Below are 23,819 nucleotides of genomic sequence, written 5' to 3'. Positions count from 1 at the left end.
CATAGGTATTTTATTCTTTTTGATGCAGTGTAAATGGGATTGTTTCCTTAATTTCTTTTTCCAGTATTTTGATGTTAGTGTATAGGAATGGAACAGATTTTTGTACATTAACTTTATATCCTGCAACTTTATCTTATTCATTGATGAGCTCTAGTAATTTTGTGGTAGCATCTTAAGGATTTTCTGTATGTAATTATCGTGTCATCTGCAAACAGTGACCGTTTTACTTCTTCTTTTCCAGTTTGAATCCCTTTGTTTCCTTTTCTCTGATTGCTGTGGCTAGGATCTCCAAAACTATGTTGAATAAAAGTGATGAGTGGTTTTGGCTTTTCACTATTGAGTGTGATATTGCCGGTGGGTTTGTCACTTAATGATCTTTATTATATTGAGTTATGTTCCCCCTATGCCAACTTTCTGGAGAGTTTTTACCATAAATGGATATTGACTTTTGTCAAAAGCTTTTCCTGGATCTTTTGAGGTAATCGTATGGTTTTTATTCTTCATTTTGTTAATATGGTGTATCATATTGATACATGGGGCTTAAAACTCTCACTCCTGTGGGAGAACCTCTACAATATAATTGTTCTCCAATTTGTGAGTTGCCCATCTGGGGAGTATGTTGTGAGTGCACCCCTTCTATCATCTCATTGTGATTCTTCCTTTATGTCTGTAGAAGCTCTTTTTTGGTAGGTTCCAGTCTTTTTTATCAGTGATTGTTCAGCAGTTAATTGTGATTTTGTTGTGTTCATGAAAGAAGCTCAAGTTTCCATCTACTCCACCATCTTAATCCAGTAATCTAAATTGTTTTTCTTGTTCTTTATTTGTGTGAATATAAATTAACACTTTAGTAGTATATTTATGACCTTTAAAGTGTACCTCCAGTTGTGTTAATTAATGTTTGCACTCAGACTTTTGTTTATAATGTACTATAATATGGCTTAAAAATGTTTTAATCTATTAAAGTAATAGGATTAAGATCAAGGAGTATATGTTGAGGGGCAGGGGTACGTAGAGACCAGCTGCTATAGTAAGTAACTTTACAGGAAGTTGTAAGATTTCCCAACAGATTCTCACCAGTTTGATGTCAAATTTCTAAATGCTCTCTTTATTGCTAGTTAAATGAAGAATCAGTTTATTTTGTTGAGGTCAACCTTCAGTCCATAATTATGATTTTAAAAATAATTTACTTTTGTGGAAACTGGTAAATTAGGAGTTGATAATTTATTTCTGAAGAATATCTTCTATAGGATTTCTAGGAATAGTTTATTAACTTAAGTGCACTTGAGTTTTTATTGCAGATTACTAACCTATGAATGGAGAAGTGGAGAGACAAAGATTTAAAGCAAGAGTTATAGAACCCTTCACAATTGGAAGTTAATCAGACATTAGGGAAAACTTCTTGGAGTCCATTGACAGGCTACATTTTTCTTACTTTTTTCATTAAATACTTATCAAGTGCTGTGCTTTACTATTCAAAGATGTTGAAACTTTGCCTACATTTTCCTGTATAACTGAGAAGCCCAGAATAATGAATTATTTTTGCCTCTTTGATAATCCATCACCTGCCTCATGAAGTTGTATACATTTATTTATCTTGGAGTTGCAGAAATATTACTGCATAAAGCTTTGATTCAAACAAAGAGGGAACAATCACTTCAGGTTATGCTAGCTATAGCTATGAAAAAGTGAAAGGACCATCTGGTAAATTTCTAGGCAAGACTTGTGAGAATAAATCTGAGAGGGAATGGAGCTATGATTGTTTTAAGTGATGCATTTCCTAGTGCCTTTTAAGCTTATTAAACTCAAATTTTAAAAATGAAATAGGCTTGAACATATCTGAGAACCACGAAAAAGTTTCTAGATGCCATTATGCTTTTCAGCATGAGTGACAGTAATATTTAATGTACATTTAGAATATTACTGACTTTTTAAAAGTATCTTATTATTATAAATATCTGCAAGATATTCTTGCTTTCTTAGATATTTCTTTTTTCACATCTTGGGTAGAAATTATTTTCTTATAGAACATTTCACTAAAGTAATAATGTAAATCAATGAAAACATGTTGCTCATTCATCTAACCCAAAACTCTTAACATGTTCATAATTTGAGCTACATTCCATCAGGGATGAAAAATAAGACCAAAACAACTGAAAGTTTCCAAATCCTTACGAAAGACCCTTTTGAACCCACATGATATCCTTTATATTTGATTATAGATCAAAATATACAAAAAACTGAATGGAGTTCTCATTAAGAATAATAAACCTTTAAAATGCCTAAGGCAGTATAAAAAAAAACACAAATTATTTCACTGAGTATAAACATATGGTTCCTGGATTCAATGAAAACAAAGAAAAAATAAAATAAAATTTAGGCTGTCCCTAAAAATGTCCCGTATGTGGTTGTAGTATAATGTGATAAGCATGATATGTGGAAAGAATTTGCTCCTCATTCAAGATGAGATGGTAAAGGAGTAGTACTTTAGGCTAAAGATTCAGCAACCCCCTGAAAAACTAAATAAAAAATTTAAAATTATGTAGTATGATATAATTTATGTATATATTTAAAGTGTATGTATGTATACAAACACATATTTACATACTTTATAAATAGAGTATTTCTCAAAATGCTAACAGTGGTTGTCTTCCAGTAAATAGATTATTAGTTCTTTGTAGTTTTCCTTTGTTTTCAAACCTTTCTAATATGCATTTCATTTGCATATTTAAAGTGAAAAATCAATAACAAAGAACCTTTAAAAGACCCAAATAATGACTTTACTAAGTATAGATATGGGCCAGAAAATGTGCTGCTGTTGTACGTAGGTAATGAACACCTATCTCTAAAATAGGCTTAGCAGATGTCCAAACCTGCCTTCTCACTTTCATCATCATATTAATATAAAAATATTTGGCTAGAAGGATCTAGGAACTTTTTATATTGGTGGTGTGTACACATTTAAATCACCCAAAGAGCTTTAATACCAATGCCTGGGTGCCGCCCCCTAAGAGACTTACATCATTGGTTTGGGATTTAGCTTGGCCAGGGGGACTCTGAAGTTTTCCAGGTTATTAAATGTACAGCCAAGGTTGAGAGTTTCTGTTTTATAGGAAACTTAAAAGAAAAAACTCATCTGTTTTTCAGTCCTTCAATTTGTATTCTGTTGAAATTACTACTGCCCTGTACAAAGCTTATTTTGGGGAAGTACTTATTATTTTCAACTTTTTGTTTTAGCTATGTTTTAATGTCTAGCCTACCACTGAGTTAACTGGGTAACATGATAAGTCTTTTGTATTCTGCCTCTTAGGTTTTCCTCCCTCTAGTCTGTTTTCTACACTGTCACAATAGTTAATTTTCTAAAGCATAAAATAATCATATCATTGCCCTGCATAAAAGCCTTTAATTATCCATTCTTTACAAGTTAAAGTTTCTTAGTCTAACTCCAATCTATTTTCAGTTTTATCTCCTATTAATTAGTACAACACTAGAGACCCTCACCTCTACCATACTCATCAATTGAATAAGCCTAATTTTGTGTAAGCTATTTACTTTATCACTAATTTTGATGATGGTTCAAGAGTACATTCAGAACCATTTATTGGGATGGAATGAAACTAGTATTTATTGAGCACACTAGCCAAGGACTATGGTAGGTACTTTAAATAAAGTAGCTCTAATAAGTCTTTAAGAAATAGTCATTTTCCTTTACTTGAGATAGGAACCTGAGGCTTTCAGACAGTAATTACTCACAATTACATAACTAGTGTAGGCAAATGTGAGCTTTCAAATTCTAAGTTCAGTAAGTGTTCCATGTCCTTCTTCCCCTACTTAGCTTACATTGCTTCAATAGTAAATGCCCATGTGATCTTTATCATAACCTCTTTCCAAACATAGTATGCATAAACATTTGATGTTTTCAGCCTTGTTTTACAGTAGAAGGAAAAAAACTTCATGATATTGTGGTAGAATAAACACTGTTTCCATTGTTCTGTGTATAATTAGTTACAGTCAGTTTTATTAGTTTGCTGAGCTATGTAGTCCTATATATTTACAATTAAAAAATCATTTATATTTTTCACTGATGTCCTTGTAAGTACTGAGCAGTTTCACTTTTCCTTTACTATAATGTAACACATTCTGGAGTTCTTGTATGAGCAAAATTTTCTACATTATCCACTCTCCCACGAATTGGCTTAGTCAGATTTATACATAATTTATACAGGGATTTAAGTGTATTCAACTATAAATTTTAGTCAAGCTCATTTCTTGCCTATGTGAAGGAGAAAATTGAAAAGCCCATATCTGTAGATAACTTTTATAGTATAAAGTGCAGCCTATGGTACCTTAACAGTTTCTGTGTGGGAAAATATTAGAGTTTAGTAAGTTAATTTGGGTAGTATTAAAATTGTGAGATTTTTGGCTATTCTGATAAGTTTGGTAGCATGTAATATAGTTTGTTACCTTACATACGCTTCTTAGATTTTATTAGTGTTTCTAATTGTGATGTTTCTTTAGGATACTGCTTCATAATTATTGTTTTACAATCTAATTTGATAATTTTTTCCTCCATTAGAATGTGAAAAATGTTGCAGAAGTATTCACAAAGTGGCTGAAGGGGGAAAGAAAAAAGTGCCACTGCCTTTCAGAACAAAACAAAACAAAACATGGGAAATACAACCACCAAATTCCGTAAAGCACTCATCAATGGTGATGAAAACCTGGCCTGCCAAATATATGAAAACAACCCTCAGCTAAAAGAATCCCTTGATCCAAATACATCTTACGGGGAGCCCTACCAGCACAATACTCCATTACACTATGCTGCTAGACATGGAATGAATAGAATATTAGGGTAAGTATTCCAGTAAACCAGTTGATAACAAATCAGAGAAAGGGGGAAAAAACCTGACCTTTGAAAATATATGCAGACATATGTGCTTGTTATGTGGTATTGCAGTGAATTAAACTTTCTATTTAAAACTGAATATACCTAAATTATTAAATATGATTTTTTATTGTCTCCAAATTAAACTGAAAATTTTAATAGTGAGGTTAGTTCACATAGTCTTTTTACTGTAAATGCATTTTGATCTTCAATATGTTTCATAGTATGAATTCTTGATAATAGTGTAATGTTTATAACATTTCAATTCTAGAAGATTACTTGTCAGCTATCAAAAAATTTCAAGGAATGGTACTTGAGGTAATTTAAATTGAAAAACAATGTGTTTGCCTTACCTAGTCATGATCAGATTTGAGTTTCCTTTCCTGGGTTTCAGTTACTTGAAAAGATTTTTCTAAAAGCAGGGCATTTTCTTGAAACTGAAAATAATAGGAAACTTAAAAAAAAATCTGTTCAACAAGAAAGCATTAGTGACAGTAAATATATGATTCTTCCTAATCACATGGGAATTAAATTTGATGTTTGGTAGCTTATAAAATGAAAGAAGCAAGGGATAGAAAAGTAGACTCTAAAACAAATCAGGTGTTTTAAAAGTAGATTATACAACTACGGAAGTCTGATGCTAGAAGAGAAGCACTTCTTTGCTTGCACAATGAAATATAATTCTGAAACCAGTATCCAGAGCACCTTAGAACTTGACAAAAAACTTCAATCCTTTTTCTGTTTCTTTTTATACATATTTATTGTTCAAATTAAGCTACTGTTTTTGGTATTCCTGAAACATGCCATGTGTGTTCTGTCTGCCATGTTCATTCTATTATTCTTTCTGCAAAGAGTATCCCTGGTTACCATTCCTCTCAGCTTTCTCTTTCTTTTCTAAATGTTAGCCTTCCTCCTTCAAGGTCCTGGGTATGCTTTATCTATCGTCTTAGCCTGTCACAACACAGAGGAACGTCAATCTTTTTGAACTACTATGGTTCTTTTTTGCTCATTTATATTACTTATTTGGTATACACTATCTCTTTGGATTCTATAGTTTTGTGTGTCTTCTCTTTTCCTACCTAAATTACAACTTTTTAAAAAGACCTTCTTTGTATTTCTAGCATAGTTTCTTACACAAAATAAATAGAAATTTTACAAAATTATTACACAGGAAATACTTTTATGATCGGGATTTGTGAATGAGAAAAATTCTATAAATAATTTAGGTTATCCAGGCCCATGGCTTTATCAAGTAGATATTTTTATAACCTCTTAAAAATAAAACAGGTATTTCTTCACTTAAAAATAAGTATTTCTATAACCTCTCATTTTTGTGTTTATCTTTTATTTTCATTTCCTAAAAATACCTGCTTAGAAGCCACCTACAACTCCTCTTGTTTGAAATTTATATTTTTCTTCCAAAACTGGTCTTCCCTATGTTGACGATAAGATATTGTGCTAATAAAATAATAGCAAACATTGAGGGCTTACTATTTCCTTGGCACTGTTAACAATGCTCTATATGCATTGTCTCATTTAATCCTCATTACAACTCTTTGAGGTCATTTATCATCTGCATTTTAGAGGTGAGAAAACCATCCGCATTTTAGAGGTGAGAAATCGCAAGCACAGAAAGATTAAGCAACTTATTAGAATTCTGTGTTAGTGCCAAAACTGATTGCCCAGGCAGAGGACTCTAGGCTTTAGGCTTTTCAGCATTGTAATAGCCTCTTATCTCTACAGTCAGGTAAGCCTCTATGTCAGGGCTGCCCAAGCCATTTATTAGCAAAACAAGTTAGTCAATCTGGACTTCAGTTTCCCTGCCCATAAAATAGATACACATACAGTTTATGGGACAATTAAATTGATGTGTTATGTGTCTCTCATGCTGTCTAGTATACAATGTTATTATTTCTCACTTATATAACACTAAGTGTCTTCAAATCATCCTTAACTTATCCCTTACTCTTCTCTTTTACCTAACCTGCTCCTAATGCAAAGTTCACTAAGTCTTGTCTCTTCTTACCAATCACTTCTTCCCATTCCCATTGCCCCAAGCTTAGTACACTCTTATAAGCCCCTGCTACCAATATCTGAAATATCTGAAAATTTTAACTCCTAAATGTTCTTTTTGCAAGTCTTTTCCTGTTATAATCTCATGTCCAAGTTAATTTTGCCAAAGTATAGCCTTTGCAGTGTCTCTTCTATTATGAGAAAACTATAACAGTACCCTATTATCTGCATTATTCTCTTTGGCTTCTGAAGCTCTTGTTTCTGCCTTCATTCTACCCAGTCAGCCTAACTTCTCATTATTCTCTAACATAATGTTATTAGTCAGACTAGTTGCCTCCCCTCCTGCTTTCCCCAGCTTTAGAAATGCCATCCTATTAACATTTTTCTCTGATGTTCCTATAACTTAGATTTTAAACCATCCTGTTATCAGTAAACTCATCTTCTCCACTAGATTGTAAATAATACAGATACAGTGCTAGACAGTTAATAATGATCTGAATAGATTAACTATTGATTACTTAATCTGTTAAGGCTTTCTTTTTTTGAGTTGAACATTTTCAGTGAGATTACAAAACTGTTGCTTTAGCGTCCTAATTTGAACACTTCAGTAATATTTAGTATCAGGTCTTGTTATATGATTAACACATGCTTAGAATACCAAAGTAAATGTATTTAAATATTATTATTATTATTACTAAGGTAATATTTTAAGATAAACTAGCAAAATATTTTTAACCATTTATACTATAACTAAAATATGCTTTATAAAATTGGAAAACACTATATAAGAAAGTTATTTTAATCCAGTGAGTCTTCAAGTGTGTTCTGAGGACTCCTGGATCCTGAGACTCTTTCAAGGGGGTACGTTAGGTCAAAACTTTTTTTTTTTTTTAAATAGGAATCTATTTATTTTTATATCTTTTTTTTTTTTTTCAGTAGAGATGCTGGAGATTGAACCTAGGACTTTGTCCATGCTAAGCATGCACTCTATGACTGAGCTATACCCACCTTCTAGAACTATTTTTATACCAATACTAAGATGTTATTTGCCTTTTTTCACTATGTTGACATTTTCAGTGAGAGTGCCAAAAAATGGAGAATAAAACTACTGATGCATTTAGATGACTCAAAGAAAGCAGTGGCACCAAACCTTACTAGTAATCATTGTATTCATCTCTGCCAAGCTCTTGCAATAAAAGAAAAAAAAGCCAGCTTCACTTTAAAATGTCCTTGATGAAGCAGTAAAATTGTTTTTAATTAATCTCTTATCTTTGAGTACATATCTTTTAATAATTTATGTGACAGATGAGAAGAATGCATAAAGCACTTCTGCTGCTGTATGATAATAGTTTTGAGGAAGAACACTTGTACTGTTGTTTGATTTATGAGTTGAAGTACTTATTTTTTCATGAAACAACATTTTAAGCTAACAACAACAAAAAAGGTGGTTATTCAGACTGAGATACTTGGCTGACGTTTTCTTGAAAATATATTAAGTGAGCCTATCAGTTCAAGGAGAAACTTAACAGTATTTGTTGCTAATAATAAAATTTGAGCTTTCAAGTGAATATTAGAATTTTGAAAACTTACATTCACAACCTTCAGCTTGATAACTTTGTAGTACTTAGGGACTTTTCTGAATAAGATTGGCAGTGATATAAACTAATGTGATTTTTTTAAATATTGTATAATGAAATGTGACAACATCTAGAAGATTTGCATAACTCAGTGAATTAGTATTTTCAGAAGATCAGTGTATGATTTTTTTAATTATGCATAGATAAAAGATTTATTCAAAATGCTAGGTAGACCAATGGATTTTAATATAACAATACAAAAGTTCATTGATAAGATTTCAGATTTTGTATTCCAAGTAATCTTTAAGAAATGACCACTTGTTCAGTTTTTGGTATAGTTTCAAATATGAATATTCATAATTATCTGAAAAGGTTATTTTAAAATACTTCTCCCCTAACTATATAAGACTGGATTTTCCTCATATACTTGAATAAAAACAACACATATCAAAAGAGATTGAATGCTGTGAGAGGCTGTCTGTCTTCTATTAGCCAGACATTAAAAGCAATTTGTAAACATGTAAAACAATGCCATTCTTCTCACTTAATTTTTTAAATATATAGTTTTTTTAGATTTTAAGATATTAGGGATATTTAATATATAATAGGTTTATTTTTAATGAATAAAACTTTTTAAATTTATATTTTATTATATGTGTGTGTGTATATAGACTCATATATGTATGTATATATACATATGTGTGTGTGTGTATATATATATATATATATATATATATATATATATATATATATAAAACATTCACATAAACAAAGGCTATTAGGAATCTTCAGTAATTTTTAAAGTTGTGAAAGTGTTCCAGAACCAAAAAGTTTAAAAAATTGCTGACCTGGTCAATATTCTTGGTTCTTCTAAGAAGGACTATATCTGTCTGTCTCCATCCTGTGCTTATCATTCTATTAAAGGAGTATTTAAAGACCTAAAGAAAGGGTGGCTGTATATTTATATTCTCTTTTAATTACTACTTTTATGATTTGGCCATGTACTTTATACTTACTGTATTTTTCCTTTATACCTAACTTTCAGCTTTGGCCTAAAGCATTTGGATATTTTCCTTTTTCTTTCCTTAATTGTTTGGAGATCAGTGGCTCATAATTTTTTTTTAAAGTATTTAACATCCTGTACTAGAGTCAGAGATTACTTTATTGCTTTCCTTTCCCAAGAATAAACAACTCTAATGTCTTTAGTCTGTATATTCTTTTGTTTTTCAAAATTTATTTACATAATGCAGAGAAAATCTCAAATCAAATTATTATTTTAAATGATCAGTTGATTTTTGAAATAAATTACTCTCTTACTACTATGTCATATAGAATAGGGATAAATAGCATTTACTCCTCAACCTTGAATAAAATAGCAACTCTGTTTTAATTATTTGTGCTTTAGATAGCTTCAGATATCTCACTGTATTTAACCTTGCTAAACTTTATAACAAGTTGATGGCCATTATTTTTGATGCTGCCTCAGTTAATTTGGTATACCTGCCTGTTAGCTTCAGTGTAGACCTTGGCTTAGGTTGGCTGTATTCCTAACACATGACATGTAGGGGAAGACAAAGGTAGATATACCTAGCCAAGAACCTAGTAGCCATAAAGTAAAGTACTCATTTGGAGTAGCCCTTGATTTTATCCACATTTCCTTTAGCTTTATGGTATCTTCAGTAGCACACGTAACTCTCCTCTCTTCTTAGGCAGAATAATATGGTAAAAGAAGAGTAGTTTACAGTTGGGAGCTAGTTTGCATCTATCTCTCTCTGAACCTAAGTGCTGTGTGCTTACATTATACCATACTACAGTGCCTCTTTCTTGGGAAACTAAATCCATATTCATAAATAGTTACTATTTAATGTAGCAAAAATACTGTTTAGACTTTGGAGTCAACATGTTCTAGTTTGGATATACAATCCATTAGTTGTAGCTTCTTGGGAAAATCATGTATAAAATGGGGATAATAGTACTTATTCTTAGATTTTACAGAATAACTTCTTTTGCTTCTTTAGAAATAAAAGAGGCCTGTCTTTGGGTACAAATAAAATATAAATTCTTTTTTAGAGCATGTCTGCATCAGGGCATATATTAATCCCAAGCTTTGAGAATTAAAATAGAGTTTCTAATTACTGATTGCTATTTTTTGACTCATATTTCAGGAGTCATTAAGTTCATTTAAATGGATTGAAATGCAGTCCTCCTCTCCTAACCCCCCTTGTAGGCAAACCCCATAAAGGCAGGGACTTTCTTCACAGTACGCCTAACTTCTAGAATAGTACCTGGTAAACAACAACTGCTCAAAGATACTTGCTGCATGAAAGAGATTTCAGACGAACTGAGGTGTATCTATATTTTAGTGACTGGGAGAATAAGAGAGTTATGGCAAGAAATTGAAGCCCTAAGAGAGAAGACTGGTATTTGGGGGACCTCAATTGAATATGAGATGATGATGAAATATGCAAGACAGGGGGGCCTCTAAGAAGTTAAAATATGATCTTAAGGTTGGATGAGAAGTCTGAGGTCAGAGAGAAGTTGTACTGAAGAAAAATAAAGAGATCTGTCGGAAAAATGTGTACTTATAGAAACCAAGGTAACACAGAGGTCATAATATAAATAAGTAACCAGCAGTTTCAGATTAAAAACAAAAATTAAGGCCAATGATCAAGAATTTAGCTCTTAGGAAATTCCTGGTGATGTGAAAGAGTGTAATTTTAATAATAAGAATGGGGTCTTATTGAAGTGGAAATTAAATGTAGCAGAAATACAGGTAGCAGTTATAAACTGGCTGTTTGAGAATTAACAGTGAAAGAATCTAGAAAAACAGATGGCTCCTGGATGTTTTATTAGGGTCAAATGAAAGGGATTGTTTTTTCCAAGTTAATGTTTTCCTTACTCCACCTTCCTGCCAGTTATCTCCTGTTCTTGTTCCAGAGTTAACCTTACATGCAAGTAATAAAATACTGGCATAGTTAATAGAAAGGGGTCTACCTAAAACTTACATATCAATTATATATTTATTACTCTATTTATACATTCATGTAAATTAAGAAAGCCTCTACTTTTGAACTTAAATAGATAATAGGAAAGTAGTAATGTGAATCAATAAAATTAGAATATCCAACTTTACAGTTTGAGTACAAAATATTTATGAAGGTATAGTACTATGTCTAATAAATTTGAGAATCTTTCCTGAATTGATATGTATAAAGAAACTGTTTTTAATACTTTAACTTCTGAATAATCAACTTTATTTGGTTTGATTAATCAAAGTCTGACAGATTGGATATAAGAACATTTGCAAAATTATCGCACCATCTCTCCCCTCTATTGGGGATGATCTGTAATTGCTTAATGAGAGAGAAAGAGAGAGAGATTTCTCTATACCAGCTGACATCCTTCCAACTTATGTTAAATTCCACAGTGATAAGAACTTGAGGTCTCCTAAACAAGCTAAAAGAGAATAAACAAGTTTCTACTGTATAGCAGAGGGAACTGTATTCAGTATCTTACAGTAACCTATAATGAAAAGGAATGTGAAAATGAGTATATGTATACATATGTATGACTGAACTATTATGCTCTACACCAGAAATTGACACAACATTGTAAACTGACTATATTTCAGTAAAAAAAAATTACACAAGTTAAAAAAAAAGAAAAGCGAATAAATGATATATTGGAAATTGGGATAGAAACGGCTGTATAAATGTGGTTATACAGAATCTTACAGAATCTGAATTACTTTTAATAATTTATTTCTAAATTAAATTTTTAAGAAAATGAAATCTTTTTTGTTGTTAATAGTGCCTCTTGGAAGAGGTTTAATCTTGAATACATTTTTTAGAAAACTGTTTAAATTTTGGTTATTCACTGTAATCTATAATTCAATGATTATAAATACAGGGAAATGTGATTGAGAATTTTATTATCAGTTGCTGACTTAGGGAAAATTGTTTTTTCCTTTTTTTCTTGTAAACTATGAAGCAACATTATGGTTATATAAATAAACAAAACTGCTCACCTTCCTGCATCCTTTAGACAGCTGTTGGAATTATTCTGTGTTCCCTTCTTGTTTTACCTATAAGCATTCGTCCATAGACTTTTTAATGACTTTATAATTTTCAGTTGTATAGAAATACTATGATGTATGTTTCCCATTTCTCTTATAACCAGACATTTAGGTGATTACAATTTTTTCTATTCAAAATAATAATATATTGAATATCATTGTTCCTATAGATTTTTATTTTTTAAATTACTTCCTTTAGGATAAATTCCAGGAGTAGATTTGCTTGGTCAAAGGATATGAACTATATATTAGTTGGTTATGAGCTAATATGTAATGCCCGAGATCATATAGCTAAAAAGTAACAGAACTGGGATTAGAGCCTGGCAGTCTATACCAGATGCCATGTTCTTGACCAGTCTACTACACTGCTGGCTTGAGAGATCTAGAGTTCTGTCTTAAGATACTCTCAATGTCATGTCACTGAACTAGATTATAAAAGTAATATGCGTTCAGTTGATCTATCAAAATTATAGCATGAATTTGCTCTGTGTCTGACAATATATTGGAAATTCAAGAAAGAACAGGATATACACCCTGCCTTAGAAGCCTATAAACTAAGTGGGATAAGGGAGCAGGTATGTAAAAAAGTAACTCTGATACAGTGTAATGATTTATATGATTAGGATGTTATATGAAGACAAAGAAGAAAAGAGCCAAACACAACTGGAGGAGGGAGCCTAGTGTATAAAGAGGCTTCTATGTTGGGTTGGGTTTGTTTAGATGGCTAGGTCAAGTCTTAGAAAACCAAATAGCAGAGTGTGCAGTGAAGAGCCTACACATGCACTGTGGGAATCAGAGGCTGTGTGGGACGATAGAGAAAATATGCACAGTTTAGACTTTCTAAGCAAATTTTACTGAAACTAGAGACCTGGGCTAAAAGACAAGCCTTCAAAGTTAAACTATGACCCAGTAGAGACTGAGAACTCAGAGAAGTTTACCTCCCAGGAGATACATGTTTGAATGGGAATAAGGAGTGGATGAGACTTGAGACCACTGAGACATTCTGTAAATTGTAAAACTCACAGATAACTAGTCTTATCTTCCCCACCTCCCCCAGAGGCATATTTTATATTCCAAAGCTTCAGAACCCAAGATCCCTGGGACAATCTGTTCACACTCATTGATAGGCTTTCCCTCCAGAAGGGAGGAGGTCTGCTATACAAGCCTGCCAGAGTCTTATTTTCAGGGTTCCTTGCTTTATTAACTTCCTATTGCTGGTATGTCAAATTACCACAAATTTGGTGACTTAAAACAACACAAATTGATTATCTGAAAGTTCAGGAGATCAAAAGTCTGAAATGGTAACACTAGACTAAACTCAAGGTGTTGGGAGGACAGTATTCCTTCTGGAGGCTCGTAGGTAGAATCCCTTTTCTAAGCTTTTCCAACTTTCAAAAGCTACGTGTACTTCTTGGCTTGTGACCCTTTCCTCCAGCTTTAAAGACAGCAGCATAGCATTTTTTAGTATCTCTCTGATTCTGACCCTGCTGTCTTTCTAAGGACTCACAATTGCATTGGGCCCACCTGAATAATCTAGGATAATTTCTCCATGTCAAGAACCTTAAATCTTATATCTGCAAAGTTCCTTTTACTGTGTAAAGTAATTCACAGGTTCCAGGGATTAGGACATGACCCTCTTTGGGGTGGAAGCATAAGTCTGCCTGCTGCACTTGCATATAGTACAGACCCCAGTACGTGTGCTCTGATGTCTGATCTGGCTTGGATTGCGTTGCCCTAGTGGGAAGTGTAGGAGTATGAGGGACTGGCATAGTTGTTATAAGTAATAATAATTGATTTGTTTCTCGTTCAGAGATTCATGTCTTACTTTCAGAACAGTTCAAATAAATGTGGATGCTGAAAGCTTAATAGGCTAGTTTTGAAGAGCTGTACTGCTGAGCTGTCTAAAATCTTAAATGATAAAAACAGAGTTGTTCTAAAGTTGCCTGGGACCTTCTGCTACTCTGGGACATCTTACTCAGCCTTTTTCTCATAAGAGCTTTCCAGCTTGGCTAACTCATTCAATCAGATTGAAGAGTACATGCGTACATGCTAGTTCCTTTTTTGTCAGATATTGTTGTTTCTTTTATTTTTTCTTCTGTCAGAGCTATGTGTTTTACACTGAAACTAACCTAAAAGTAATTCAAATGTAACTAGGCTTTACAGTTTGGCTCTACTCCCTTTCTGTTGCTATTCTGCGCTTGGACATAGGAATGCAAGTGATAGCAGCCCTCCAAAGTAAATGTGACTCATGTTCAGATATGGGACTTGTATGCCCATTTCATACTTTGTGTTTTCTTATATAGGCTGACTGTATTTAGCAGGTCTTTTCCAGTTCATTTTCCAGTATCCTGTTATGAGCCACTGAACTGGCTCATCTATTAATCCTGTGACCCGAGCTCGAGGATGTAGTAGAAGCTAGGCTTAACTCTCAGATCTGGATTTGGCAGTAGTTAAGGCAGCTGACCTAGACTTACCATTGGCAAGGGCTACTACCTTGGAATTAGATCTTGGTCTTCTAGAACTAACCACAACTTACTCCCCTCAAAAGTATTACATTGTGTAAATATGTGCCTTATTCTTTCAAAGGCTAGCTGATGACTTTCAGGTAGAGAAATTTTTCCTAGATTTGAAATTTACTCCCAGGTTTATGCATTACTTGCTTTGCTTATATTGTCACCATCCTTATTGAGTAAATATGTACTAAAGAGAAATAAAACAGAGCAGAGCAATAAAGAAAAATGTTGGTGTGGAATGTTTAATAATGTACCCTAAGGCGTTTATGTTATTTGACTTATTAGGCTGGAGGTGTTCCTTTCTGTTCCTTTCCTCTTCCTCCCCTTCCTCTTCTCATCTTCCTTTTTTCTTCACTTCTCCTTCATTTTCCGTTTCCTTCCCTTTCTTTTTTCTTTTTCTGTCCTTTTTTCTCTTCTTTTATTAGCAAATTCTGTAAAGATATTCAACTTGGTTTTTTCAGTATTATTGCTCTAGAATGGAGGTTTTTTTTATATAACTGTGAGGGTTAGTCATTCAACCTATTGTGAAAGAACACTTCAATAGAAATTGGATTAGCAGCTTAGAAATAGAGTTCACCTTTTAATTGTATCTTCTATGTATTATTTCAAGGTAGGAAAAAACTCATTTTCATCCTTTTCCTTTACCATTTTAGGACCTTTCTTTTTGGTAGAGATGGAAATCCAAATAAACGAAATGTGCATAATGAAACATCTATGCATTTGTTGTGTATGGGACCTCAAATTATGATATCTGAAGGCGCCCTTCATCCTCGCTTAGCACGCCCCGCAGAAGATGATTTTAGAAGAGCAGATTGTCTGCAGATGATTTTAAGATGGAAAGGAGCAAAACTTGACCAAGGCGAATATGAGAGAGCAGCTATTGATGCCGTTGACAACAAAAAGAATACACCCCTGCACTATGCTGCTGCCTCAGGGATGAAAACCTGTGTAGAGGTAAAACTTTGTGTTTTTTAAAAAATATTCCACATGGTGAAGTCCGTGTCTTGGTAATGTGTAATAATCAGTGTTTGTTTTGCTTACCTTAACATTTGATTTAACCTGTCATTTCTGTCCCTTTTGTGGGTCTAAAGTAATCAGGAGCCCTTGTTATTAAGGAAAACAAACCTACCAACATTCATCCTTGGAGGTAAAATGGAATCAGGAGCAATTAAAAGTTTGCTAACATCCCTGAAGATAACAGTCATTGTAGAGTATCTAGCCCTGAAGTTCCTCGTGCTATACTGCTGCCCAGTTGACTTCCTCATACGGATATTCCAACCAGTCTTCCCTGTCCCCTCCCACCTGCTCCTGACTGCCTTGTTCCTCTTAATGATGTTACCACTATATGCATATCTAGTTTACCTGGATTTACCTTGTGACTGGTTGTTTTGGTTTGATTTGATTTGGTTTGGTTTGGTTTTTGCATTAAATTCATACCACTCATTTGCAGAATAGAGCACTTCCTTGTCTCTTTTGGCCAGCCTCTTCTTTTTATCTCTATTGGCCACCTTCTAACAATGAGTACTTATAGCTAACCCTCACTTTAGTGTATTTTTGAGAACTTTCTTAAATAGGAAAATCTGGAGTTTCACAATATTAATCATTCAGAATTACTTACGAGATAAAAGTAACACAGAGAAGAGTGGACTGCAGTTGTCTGAAAATTGGAAATGCTTATATGTTAAACGTTTATTAAGCCAAACTATAAATAAAGCTACTCTAATTTTAATTTTTTCATATTTCAAAGAATTATTCCAGTGGTAAGCAGACTTTTTTCTCTGAAAACCCAGTTAGTAAATATTTTAGGCAGCTGCTCAACTCTGCCACTATAGCCAGAAAGCAGCCATAGACAGTATATAAAAGCATGGCAGCATTCCAGTAAAACTGTTTGTGGATACTCCCACTTGAATTTCTTATAATTTTCATATATCATGAAATATTCTTTTGATTTTTTTCAGACATTTAAAAATGTAAAAACAGTTTTTAGTTTGTGGGCTATACAGAAACAGGCAGCAAGCTAGATTTGGCCCACAGACCTTGGTTTGCAGTGGACCCCTGCATTACACAAACTAAGAATTGAGAAAGGAAAGCAAAGATGACTGCATACTTTCAGAAGCTTATTTTAAATATATAAAATGACGTTATCAATATCTAATAAGTCCTGTATGCTTTAAGTATAAAAGAACTTAAAAAATAACTAGGTAATGGATGCTTAGCACACAAAAATGGAATTCCATTAAAATGTGAATCTGAGAGGAATGTAATACTATAAGTAATATTTTTTTTTCTTAGCATTGAGTTTTGTTTTTCTACTTTAGAATAGAGAGACTTGGGGAAAGAATGACAGGTTAGGTCTATTAGCATAGCCCAATTAAAAGTTTAGTGATTTTTCTCCCCTTGGCAGACTTCCCTCGAGCAAGCCTCATCATTGGGCCTCATTTTATTTATATTGGTGCTTCACTTGTCATAGTGATTGAAGAAATGGTTGATATGCCAGAGTTGGTTGTTGTGTTTGTTAGTGCTTCAACTCATTGTGGAAAGCACTTTTTTAAAGAAGTATTATCTTAGATATTTTAAGTGCACCCTTGTCCTACTTGATTATTCAAAGCTTTAAGTGTAGCTACTTATTGTCAGATCAAATAAAGGTCACTAGAAAACCAAAGGTGGTAAGTCACACTCCACTTTACAGCCACAGGGCCTGTTTGACACTTGGCAGCTATCAGAGCATTTCACACTTCATTGAAAAGCCATAAAAATCATTCACAAGTCTTACTGAAGAGTTTTACTTCATTATATTGTGGTTTTAGCACCTGGAGTTTTAAAACTGTTGTAAAAAGAATTTTAAAATTGTAGTCTCAGCTCAGCAACAGAGTAACTGCCTGTCTGGGCCTCAGTTTTCTAATTTTTAATCAAGAAAGTTATGATTTCATTATTCCCTCCAAAATATTATGATGCTAAGAGCTATATAAATTATTTAGGCAGTAACCGTTAGAGGCATTGAAAAGAAGGAGAGATCATTTTAATTTTACTTATCCCAGAAGATTTCATAGGTAGTGGTAATATTTGAATGGAAAAGATTTTGGTTAAAGTATCTGGAGGAGGCTACTCAAAATGTGGCCTTCAGACCTGTAGCATCAGTAACTTCTGGGAGCTTCTTATAAATACAAATTCTTGTACTCCCCAGACTTCCTTCCAGATTCCAAATCAGAATCTCTTGAGGGTAGACTCCAGGAATGCTTTAAGCAAGTTCTTCTGGTTATTCGTTTGCATGTTACAGTTTGAGAAGCACTGTTCTAGGTCTCAAACATGCATATTGAAGTATTTTGCAGAGGTTTGATAAGAAGATGCCTTAAAATGAAGATAGAAGCCATACTAAGTAGAAAATACTGAATGCCAAGGTCAAAAATTGGGGATTGATTTATAGAAAATTGAGTCATTAAAACTTTTTGATTAGCGAAGTGCTATTATGAAAGCAAATAAAGTAAGATTAGCCTAATTGTTGTAATGTAGAATAGATTGAAAGGGGTTCTTCTAAAGGAGTGTTTCTTAAAGCCTTGCTACCCAGAGAATGGTCCTCAGACTGTCACTGCCATCAGTCATTTGGGTACTTGTTAGAAAGGCACAATCTCAGGCCTCATCACAAACCAACCGAGTCTGAGTTTGTAGTTTAACAAGATTCTAGGTTGATTCATAGTCACATTAAAGTTTGAGAAGTCTTGGATTAGAGCAGTAGTCCATAGGACCTGCAGTGAAATCACCTGTAAAAAGTGCATGTATTTAATCCCCACTCCAGATCACCTTAATATGACTATCAGACTACCCAGATATTCTTAATTTGAAAACTTGTATGCTGGAACAGTGGTTGTAACCATGGCTGCACAAAAATTCCCATAGTATAGACCATACCTTAAGCCAATAAAATTGGAATTTCTGAGAGTGGACCCCCAGATACTAGTATTTTAAACTTCCTTAGATGATTCCATTATACAGCCAAGAATGAAAACCAATGTACTAGAGGAAGTGATAGGAGTTAGAATATTATTTCACTAATTCTGCTGTGAACTTGTTGATATAGGGCGTGGATCTGTGTGGTAGCAGTAGAAATGGAAAGAATGAGGCAAATGCAAGGGACATTGTGATGATGTGGTAGTGTTTTGGTGAGTTGGTCAGTTATACAAAGTAAGGGAGAGAAAGGTTAAAAATGATGAAGGCTTTTAAATGTTAATATTAACAATAGTGAGCTATCTTTGGATGATATAATTTTCTCTCTTTGATTTTTCTACATTTTCTATAATAATCTGCTACCATACTATAATTAGAGTAAAATGAAATAACTTTATTTTTAAGTAAATGGAGCATGGTTTTGAACCTAATTCACTTTGAGGCCTGCTAACAATTAACAGACATTTAAAAAGTGAAATGAGGTATTGTATGTCAATTATACTTCAGTAATAAAAAGAAAAAATTAAAAGTGAGATACAGTGAAGGGTTTGGCTAAAAGGAAGGGAGAATATCTTGAGTTTCATTTAGAAGGAGATTGAGGTTTTAGATTATCCACATGAAATGGTATTCAAGCTATTAAAAATTAAAACTAACTGGGAGTAAAGAATATAGATGTAGAATTGAGTGTTATTTGCATGGAGTTGATAACTAAAAGCAAGATAAGGTATAGATGAGAAATCCAATGAAAAAACTTTAGATTATAGATAAAATTACAGAATTAAAGTCACAGCATCAATTTGAAGAATGTCTATGTTTAAAGGGAGTGAGAACCAGAAGTGGCCTACAACAGAAACAGAAAAAGCAGAAAAGAGAACCAAAACAATACAGTGTCGAGGTTGCCAAGAGAAGAATTTCAAGGAGAGGAGATAGTCAGTCATTTGACATGCTACAGAAAGCTGAGAAAGGTTGTTGGATTTGACAGTTATTAATGACTTTCAGGAATATTGTTACAGTTTAACAGATATCTCTACATTTTCTGCTTAGTGGTGTTTCACCCTAGGCCACAAAGGTCAACATGCTGAAATACTTTTTTAAAAAGTACTCCTCCAGTGTCAGGAAATACTACTGTTTGCTAGCTAGCTTCTATGCCAAAGGTAGCATAAATGCTGATTTTCCTTGCCAAGACAAATGCTGCAAACATGGACCCTCCATTCCATCACTGATTATGAGTTTATCTCCAGGTACCATTTGCAGCAGTGAGATACAAGTCTTTATAGTCCCCTCACCCCTACTCAAAGTCATTTGGGGACTCCTTTTGAAGACAGATTACCAATCAAGGCAAGAAATATAACCTAGGTTCTAAAAATGGTCAGAAGTGACTCTCAACAGTGACTTCTCACACACTTCCTCTCCACACATCCATTTTTTTGACCCCAAGGAATGCTATCTATACCCTGAAGTAACGGAATCTTGAAGAAGATTCCTTTTACCAATATTCTGGAATGGCACAACCTCTTAAATTTTGTTGTCTTTGCTTTTGCTGAAGACTGAGGCATTAACTTAAAGACAACTTAATTTGTTTACTAATATTTAGAATCTCTCCCATAGTAGTATCTGTTGTGAAAGTAAATCAGATCATGGCTTTGAAAGCTGTCCCAGTGTGCATTTTAGAAATCATTTTCTACCACTCTGAATAAAGAACCAGAGAATAAAGTCAGCTGTCTTAGTTCTATAACAGTCAAAGTAAATAGTCTATTTTGTGTTTAAGTGTTGGATAACCTGTGAAGCAGAAAGGCTAAAAACAGTAATAGACCCTGCAGTAGGTATAAGTCTGTGGACTTAAAACAAATCCCCAGTGTTGAATAGATTAGGTAATATAAATATATCAATTTCCCTACTACACAGACCACATTCTAGGGTCATTGCTTGTCAAACTTTTATGTGCCTAGGAATCTCCTGGAGTTCAGAATCAGATTCTATTTCAGAGACCTGGAGAGGTTGGTGGTAATGCTAAGATTCAGCATTTCTGATAAACACCCTGGTGATACTACTGGTCCCTAGACCATACTGGGACTTAAAAATGTTCCAAGTGATAAATAGCAGCTGATCTGACCTTGCCTTAAGGCTCTAGAAGGAAGGACTGCTGAGAGCTGTGCTTTCCACATGTAATGGGTAAACATTTTAAGCTTTGTGACAGTAAGTCTGTGTTTCATATTCTCCTTTTTTTCCTTTAATTCAAGTACAGTCAGTTACAGTATGTCTATTTCTGTGTACAGCATGTTTCAGTCATATATATACATGCATATATTCATTTTCATACTCTTTTTCATTATAGGTTACTACTCATATTCTTCTTGATCTGTTTGTTTGCTTGTTTTTACAATTTAAGAAATGTTTTAAATTATCTTAGCTCTGAAGTATACCCTTGGCCTAGAGCAAGAAGACAAAGTCATATCCATTGGATTTGTCAAGTTAGCCCATGGCTTTCTAGACCTCACGTTGATACAAGTTCCTTATTTTGTCAAAGCCTCTTGGGATGACTGTAGAGGAACCTTAAGGATTGCAGTTCCAAAAGCAGTAAAGGAACTTTTTAGGAAGATCTATGTGTTTGTTGGAGGGAGGGGAGATAAAATTATTTGGAAGAAAATGAAAAGAAGCTACCATTTAGGCCATAAATAAGATCTGGGGAGAACTTTATGGTGGGTTCAGGGTACATTTCACTTCTTTAATTTATGTGATTAGCCTATTCTTTGTGTCAGTACAATATCTAGCCATGGTTAAGAACTTGGTCAAACTTGTGCCTGAATCCCAGTTCTACTACTTACCTGTTGGGTAACTTTGGTCAAGTTACTTAATTCTTCTGAAACATCATAATATCCATGCCACATGGAGTTATTAATATTAAATAAGGATGTGTATTTGAAGGCTTAACATACTGTTTGGCACTTGGAAAGCAGTGAGTAGTGGCTCTTACTGTGTTACTGTGGTTGTGGCCGAATCCTATAAAAGAATCAACTCCGTGACAAATTGTCAGGCTGTCCTTTAGAGTTGTCCTAGGTTGTGGCCCTCATGTACTTCCTAAAGTCTGTGCGGACATAATGGGGAAACTTGAACCTACATCCCTTAGTAACAACTTACTTAACCTCTCCAAAACCAACAGAAACCTCAATAGTGAACAAGTCAAGTCACTATTAGATGTATTTTTAAAAGTGGGATTTCTTTGGGCAGAATCCCACCTTTAAATATTAAGAGATTGTTTGATAGAGTATCTTTCCAACTTGGCTATCAGTAGCTATTCCCATCTATTATTTTGATAAATACTGAAAATAGTTTTGTTTCAGTGACTTGCTCAACCTAACTTATTTCTGTGTCTAACTGGGTAATGAATGATACAAACGAAAACTTTTGTCTGCCATGTCAGACATCCAGGTATTTGTGGTTAAAGTAACAGCCATGTCCTTCTCTATAAGAAAGAGTTATAAAAATGTTTAAAAATTTTAAGTATTGAATGACTATAAGATTACTCATGTTTAAGGAAAACTTTGTTTGGATTGGACAGAATGCTTAACAATTTCTTTATAAAGTTTAAGAAATTGGTTTGCTGTTGTTTTTAACCAAAGGAAGTCATCTTAACACTGATAAACAAGAATTGCTAATCTTAAAATCAGAAGCCAGTGGTATCTAAATAACTTTTATTGTCATTTCAAGTACATACTGTTGAATTTTTGTGTACTTACTTTATTATATTTTTAACTTTTGAATATGTAGCATGAAATAACCTGTCATTTAAATGTATAATTGCAGATATTTTAAAAATAATTCTTGTTTAGCTTTTAGTAAAACATGGAGGAGACTTGTTTGCTGAGAATGAGAATAAAGATACACCTTGTGATTGTGCTGAAAAGCAACACCACAAAGATTTGGCCCTCAACCTGGAATCTCAAATGGTTTTCTCACGAGATCCTGAAGCTGAAGAAATAGAAGCTGAATATGCTGCGTTAGACAAACGAGAGGTAAGTTTTTTCTAAAATAAATATTATATGGATTTTATATTAAATTTTATTTTCTTCTTGTTTAAAACCCAGTTTGTATGGTCTTTGGAGTATGCTAAATATCCTGTCGTCTGCATAGCTTTAAGTCTGAAAATACATCTAGAAAACCTGGATGTGGTATCTATCCTCTAACATATGTAAGTATGTTTGCTTACATATAAATAGACGTGCTGTTGCATGAATGAATCCTAACCACTCCCAGTACTCCAAGACTCCAGTCCTCCTGTTCCTCAGACTCTCCCTGTCTTCTACATTGCTCTTATCAACAAACAGGCTTTGGTAATGCCCATCTTAAAAAACAGAATAGAAAAACAAAATTAAGAGTTGGCTGTACACTGACCTCCTTCCCTTCCCTTCCTTCTTCAGCTCATTGCAGTGTGACTTTCTTCCCTTCTATTCTGTTAGAACTGCCCTTGTCAGGGACATCAAGAGTCACCATGTTGCCAAATTCAGTAGATACTTTTCTCTCCTTATCCTACTTGAATTCCTCAGCAGCACTTGACACAATTAATCACTCCCTTCTTAGTGAAACACTCTTCCCTTGGCTTCAGGTAGATTGCTCTCTGGTTTTCCTTTAGCCAGTAAACATTATCTTCATCCACTCAAGTGTAAATGTGGCAGGCATTCTTGATTCCTCACACCCAAACAATCTGAGAATCCTGTCAATTTTACTTCCAAAAACATAACCCAAATCCATTTACTCCTCTCATTCTCTACTCCCACCTCCCTGGGTCCTCTCCACCTTCACTTCTCATCTGAGCT

The 23,819-nt window shown here is 33.7% G+C and overlaps 1 protein-coding gene across 8 annotated transcripts in view; it reads left to right on the top strand.

The window, feature by feature from the left end:
• Positions 1-23,819, top strand: part of ANKIB1 (ankyrin repeat and IBR domain containing 1) — a 203,964-nt gene that overhangs the window by 129,225 nt on the left and 50,920 nt on the right. For all 8 annotated transcript variants that reach the window (XM_031679668.2, XM_072965006.1, XM_072965009.1 and 5 more), the window contains 3 exons: positions 4,574-4,852; positions 15,717-16,017; positions 22,836-23,018. In XM_031679668.2, the coding sequence (XP_031535528.1) occupies positions 4,665-4,852; positions 15,717-16,017; positions 22,836-23,018 (672 nt within the window). In that variant the 5' untranslated portion in view covers positions 4,574-4,664. The remainder of the gene's footprint in view (positions 1-4,573; positions 4,853-15,716; positions 16,018-22,835; positions 23,019-23,819) is intronic.

This window comes from Vicugna pacos, chromosome 7 (assembly GCF_048564905.1).
Source record: "Vicugna pacos chromosome 7, VicPac4, whole genome shotgun sequence".
NCBI lineage: Eukaryota > Metazoa > Chordata > Mammalia > Artiodactyla > Camelidae > Vicugna > Vicugna pacos.
Note: the sequence above shows the minus strand (reverse complement) of the source record. Positions and strands in the feature narration are given on the sequence as shown.